At 44.4% G+C, this 6,231-nt stretch overlaps 1 protein-coding gene across 1 annotated transcript; it reads left to right on the top strand.

Moving 5' to 3' along the window:
• The first annotated feature begins 930 nt into the window (after window positions 1–930).
• Window positions 931–5,965, top strand: LOC131933345 (uncharacterized). The gene is made up of 2 exons (XM_059290127.1): window positions 931–1,652; window positions 4,215–5,965. The coding sequence occupies exons 1-2, from the start codon at window positions 1,283–1,285 to the stop codon at window positions 5,345–5,347; spliced, it is 1,503 nt and encodes a 500-aa protein (XP_059146110.1). The 5' UTR covers window positions 931–1,282; the 3' UTR covers window positions 5,348–5,965.
• Window positions 5,966–6,231: the final 266 nt, after the last annotated feature.

Consider the following 6,231-nt stretch of genomic DNA (forward strand, 5'->3'; position numbering starts at 1 on the left):
GACCGCCCTCTAGATCGGACTGGGCGGGAAAGAATGTAAAAACACGTCATTGTTACTTCAATTAAAACTTTTTAACGGTCATTGATTTGCCGCACCCACTTCTTCTTTGATCATGTTGGGGTCAGGTTTAGAGTTAAAGATAAAATTGTTTACAATTTACGAATACATCTGAACTTAGTCTAGGTTTTGTTAAAGTTACAGTTAGGACTTGCGCCTAACTCAAAATATTAAAATCACCCCCCCCCCCCGAGTACGTTTAAAGATCTTTACAACCCACACCCAGCCCACCAAGTGACATTCCTAACCCGGCAATTACATACAACACCCTACGCTTCAAATTTGCGTATTGGTTTCAGAGGCCTTTAGAAAATATTTTTTTTATTAGGCTATACTGACTACACAGGGCGGTGAAATCATGAACGTATTTAAATTTTAAAAAATTGTAAAACGACCGCTTGAGACGACCCCCTAATGTAAATTGTGAAGAAAAAAAAATGACGTAAGTTAGTGACTGGACCAGCGACGTGGCAGACTGTGTTTGATTCATCTCAATGTGACCCTTGTGACTATTGTCCTATGGCCTTTTTAGATACGACCGTAGTTATTCAAGTATTCTATTCATGGGTTAATTCAAGACTTAGATAAATAAAATACGCAGTCGATCTCCATACACATTCTGGGCCGGGGTACACGGGGCATGTCCTGAAACGTCACAGCGCGTGTTTTTCTACGCTGTTTTACTAGAAGTCCACGTGTTCTAATTATAGACAAACCATTTCATTGGCTATTCGCCAGACGTAGTAGCAACGGTATGCAAAACCGCAAGGAGAAAAAAAGCGAGGGGGTAGGGAGAAAAAGTGACGCGGCGGGCTGCGGAGTAAAGGGGAGGGAACGGCGTGTAACCCGTTCACCTTGTGATTGCGCCAGGCGAGATAGCGCGCGGTATAAAAGTGAAGTGCATGCCTCGGTCGGAGCGCGCGTTTCAACTGACTTGGCCGTGTATTCCTACGCTGTAGTCAACGCGAACTTCTCATTTCATCCTGTGTCGCTGGATTGTTTACATTTCTCACTCAGCAAAGAAACATTGAGCGTGGCTTTTTGTGTGAACTCACGGATTAACGTAATAAAACTTTGGATTTAAATTCACTTGGATATTTATTCACGTTGGATTTTATACTAAAAAAAGAAAATTAACCTGAGTTTGTTAAAGTGATGAGTACGAATACAAACATTAACACGACGGATCGTTAAAAGTTAAAATCTGATACTGGAATAAATCCTAATGGCACCGCCTGGGGTGAACTCATTCTATGATTACCTGGACAACATCATGACCACCGGATCTAGCTGTTACCTGTCGTCGTCCAAGCTCTCCGTCATCGGATCGTTATCTCCATCCTCCTTCAAACCCTCCTTCGGTCCCCTGTCGCCGTCGACCTACTCCATAGGGCTGTCGGTCATTCATTCTGACCACGATTACGTCATCAAACCGGCCCAGGTGACGTGTCAGTCAAGGTCAGATGTGGCCGAGAAATTGTCGCCAGCAGACGATGAGAGCAATTGTGTGGGTGATGCAATGCTCAGCAGCGCCGCAGATTTCGGAAATTTAGCAGACGATAACATGACGGGCTCGGATTTCCTGCAGGATTTAGGTAAACCTTTTTTTAAAGATTTTCGGGGATTTTAGGGGTAGATCTAGATTTATCTTGAGATCTAGATCTGCATCTAATTTTCATTCTAGAAATCTAGTAAGTCATTAGCCCTATGGCTGTTAGTGTTACTTTTTCTGTAACTTTTCCTACATGTATTTTCTTAAGTGATCATTTATTTCCAACCAAAAATTATAACTTTCTTTCGTCGATTCAAAGCTTGAACCTGCGGTAGACACATCACCGTTAATACAAGTCAACCGAAAACGGCTATTTTCCCGAATTCATATCGAAACATCGAAATCTATTAGATCTAGATCTACTATTGGCCGTACGGGTTTATTCGAACATCTCGATCGAGTCTAGGCTAGTACTCGCGATAGAAGTAAAGGGCTTGTAATGTGGTATTTCAGGTGCGGCAGATAGATCTAGATCTAGATCTAGACTCTATATGATACTAAATGTTCACTGCAGGTTATTGTGTTATTTTGATTTCAGTGAACTTGTAAAGATTATGTCGGACCAGATTAAAATAGATTTAACTTAATCTTGATTAAATCATTAAAGGGTTTTAGCGGTAGGACGTTTTAACGCCAGTATTTTCACGCAATCAATTTTTTAAAACTAGTAACGCTACCTTAAACGTTAGCGCCCTAACCCTACCTTAACCACACCCCTGACGGATATGCTAGTGGAAGAACAACCTTATATGGAAATGTTTTAAATTTCTTAAGAAACTAACTTAAGACATAGATAGCATTCCCGTCTTTCAAAAATTTGGCGGTTTCCGTTTAAATTTAAAATTTGTCTTGCCACGTTTTACACGCGATAGCCGGGTGGGCGGTGGCGGTATCAGACTTAGCGCAATTAGCGGAGATAATACCGGACCGTTGGGGTAGAGTGGCCCGCCGTACGGGATCATATTTTGTGAGATACCGGAACGTTGAGGTAGAGTGGCCCGCCGTACGGGATCATATTTTGTGAGATACCGGGACGTGTGGGGAGATCATCATGATTAGAAGGTGGGGTGGGGGGGGGGTACGCTTAGGAAGTAACACCAGGCCTAAAGTAGGGTAGTGGTACTCTGCGGTTACCCGCCTCTAAACCTTATCAAAGTGGGACTATGGTAATCTCATGTTCGTCGGCCCGCGGGTCTTTTATCTTCCCAATGACGGCCGCTATCTTTTGGTTTGATGATAGGACTATCTGGGCACTAAAAGCATCTCTCTCTCACACCGACTGCCGATGTCCTAGCTCACGCTGATTAAATTATCGCTTCGGTCTCCAATGTTATCGTATCATTTCTTCTCGGTCCTGCATATGTTGGCGAATACCCACATAATTGTAAACTTAATACTTTTAGTGTATTTTTTATTTGGGGAGGAGGGGGTTTAATGACCAAAGCCTATTTGTATAGGACTACTAAAGATGGGTCATGTAGAATTCGACTAGGCTATATTATCAAATTAATAACTACAAGTAGTCTTGTGAGGTAGATGTTAAATTACATTCGTTCGATAAGGGGGGGGGGGCTATGTAATTAAATATATGTAGCAGCAGCTTTTTGTTCATTCTCGAAATTCTACGGTATTATGGTTACATAACATCCTCGGGTTTTACACACGATGTCGCATTCAAATCCCCCTGCAACAGATGGATGCATCCGATCGCTATCCCGGGCCCGGCGCACTATTCAAATGACGTGATGCAATCGTCAGACGCCGCGGTGATCACACGTGTCACTAACCCGCAACACGTGGTACACGCAGACGGGAGTTGTGTGTGGCGTGACACGTGGTTTCATCAGCAGAGGCAGATAGTGAGCTTTAGCGAGACGTGTAACTAGACGCGAGTGTCCCTGGGCTGATAAAGTTTCACTCGTGTAGCTATGGTAAAAAAACGTGATTCATATTTCTACCTTACCGTCCTAATTAAAATCAAAAGGGGATGTTCGTGGCTGCTGTTTAAAGAAATTAAATTAAAGCGAAATTTAGAAGAAAAAAAAAAAACAGCCATAACCTATTTTAAACCTTTGAGTTCACTTGATTTCTAGTTTAACTGATAAGGCTAGATGTAACTGGTCAACTATTACGCTAATGTTTAAGTTGTATGAGGCCTATGTTTAGCCGGATCTTACTATGTACGTGTTACAAATTTCTAGTAAATGTTTACACCATTAAAAACACGGATGCGAAAGTAAAGTACTTTCACGAAGAACCTAATACAGCCGACACTTGAAGAAGAACCTAAAACAGCCGACACTTGATAAACTTCCTCGTTAAGAGTAGCCGTGTCAGGCGAGTGCTAGTATCACTCAAGTGGTGGGTGGGGTTTTTCCCTGCTACCCTTCTGCCCCCCCCCCCCCCAGTGCAACCCAACCACCCCTTCAGCAGCCTATATTTGTCCTGCGGTTCAAGTGTTTTAAGTAGACCTACTTGAAATATTTTTTTTTCGGAAACTGATTTTGATCCGTTTACTATTCCGAGCTTCTTCTTTTTAATAATAATACGTTTGGTGATGTATATATTATGTCTAATGAGATTTTCTTTTTTTACTCACTTCCAGATAATATTGACTTCAGCCTGGCCGACCTTGACCCCTGCAGCGACATGACCATGGAGGACAGTTTCCAGGACTTCATCGACTCCGCCATCGACAAATCTGTCCAACCGTTTTTCGGCGCCGATATGGACGGCGAGGCGCCCCAGCCCCACAACACCGTCATCTACAACAAGGAAGAGTTCCTCCACCGGCTGGGGTTGACGCCCACCCCGACACCTGACGTACAGGCACACCTGGTCAGCCCTAACTCCGAACCATCCCATCCCACGCTCCACAGTTCACCTTTCACCTCTGACCTGATCCCGACCAAAAAGGGGTCGTGTTCCTGCTCCGAGACCACCTCCTGTGTGGTCTACTCCACGGCCCACAGCCAGCACATCGTCCAGACCTGCTCCAGCACCGTCAAGTCCAGCAACCCGCTCCACAAGGGCGTCAACCTACAGCTCTACTCACACGAACCCATGACTCCGCTCACCATTGACACGTCTTTCACAGACCTCCCTGAAACATTCCACATCGACTTGGACAATTCCACACACTCGGATGATGAAACGGACATGTGCACGGAGGATTCCGAAACGGTGGAGTTCCTAAAATGGTTACATGACGACCCGGATCACGACAAAGACATCAACAACAACAACTCAGCACCTGTCGTATCACCTGTCAGCTCGGACAACAGAATACCTGAGTCTGTGGACTTTGAATCTTTTGTCAACCTTGAAGACCTTGCCTCCGCTGATTCCATCTCCCTCCCCACCCCACAGTCAGTTGACTCTCAGACAAGCCCCCAGTCCCCTCAGGATAAAACCCATCCCCATCTTCGATTTTCTTTCATCCCTGAATCTCATTACACCAGCAAAAACTTGAAAACAGACAGTTTGTCCTCAGGATCCCCATACACCATCCAGAACTCTCCATTCCACGCCGTCTCAGACTACTGCAGCACCCAGAAGTGGCCCTCGTCCGCCCACACGTCGCCCTCGGCATCACCCTCGTCCATCAGCAGCACCGACTACATGTGGGTGTCCTCCACAGAGAGCCAACAGTTGTCCCTCCTCTCACTTTTCTCAGACGAGAACGCACCTGCGTTACTCCAGAGCGAGTGCTCACTCCCAGAGATCAGATTCATCTAAACAAAAATACCTGACCTTGACCCTTAGACGGTCAGACCACCTGACCTTTGAACTTACAGGGAATTTACCTGTTTGGATGCCGTATGTGAGCACTGACAGGTATTTTCCTAGCTCTGTTTTAAAGAGATAGAAAAGCCAATAGGCCAGTGTCTGGGCGCCGTCCTATCCTATAGGGAGCCATGTCAAGAAACCATCCATCCCTATTATCCACGTCCTGTAATAAATAACCTATCCAGTTTCTGTGATTTCTGCTTGATGTAAAGTGGATTAGAATCAAAATAAGATCTAGCACTTAATCTGGTGCCGGATTAACCAATATGCAAAGACATGCGGGCTCACCAGGCATTAATATCAAGGGTTCCATGTTCCATATAAGCTTGAACTGCGTTACATAGCTTGACCAGCTTCGACCCCGTACCTTGCTAGAAATGCTAGAGCTGTACACGAAAGAGCCTGACCAGCTATGATCGTGCTAAAGTAACTATGACACTGTAACCCCTACCTGCGGAGTAGCGCAGTGCTGATAATCTAGTCGTTTATTTTTCTATCGCCAGCTGTGATGATTTCAACAGATTTATTTTTTTATTTTTACTTCAATAAATTTGTCTTTCACTGTTACGATTTGTGTTGTGGGTTTTATTTTTAGCCAGTCTGGGTACGTGGTTTTTTGAGAGCCTTTCTCTCAGACCAGGTTAAAGAAAACTAAGATGTAGTCGAGTTGGCCTTCGTGGAGCAAGAAAAAGGACTAGCTGCAATGTGTTGGTGAATCAGTTTGCCCGCCTCAGTGTTTGTACTCACGGAAACTACACAACTATATAATTTACAGCATTATTAAAAACGAGCTGACCCGCGACGTAGTATACGCCGCCATCTAGTTGTTTTAT

Source organism: Physella acuta, unplaced genomic scaffold (genome assembly GCF_028476545.2).
Source record: "Physella acuta isolate Inbredline_101_S28 unplaced genomic scaffold, ASM2847654v3 ptg002467l, whole genome shotgun sequence".
Taxonomy (NCBI): domain Eukaryota; kingdom Metazoa; phylum Mollusca; class Gastropoda; family Physidae; genus Physella; species Physella acuta.

Bases quoted from the DNA above. Each gene is read 5' to 3' on its own strand.
- LOC131933345 (XM_059290127.1), top strand. From the start codon at position 1,283: ATGGCACCGCCTGGGGTGAACTCATTCTATGATTACCTGGACAACATC. The intron at 1,653-4,214 runs GTAAACCTTTTT...ACTCACTTCCAG, and splicing joins GGATTTCCTGCAGGATTTAG to ATAATATTGACTTCAGCCTG.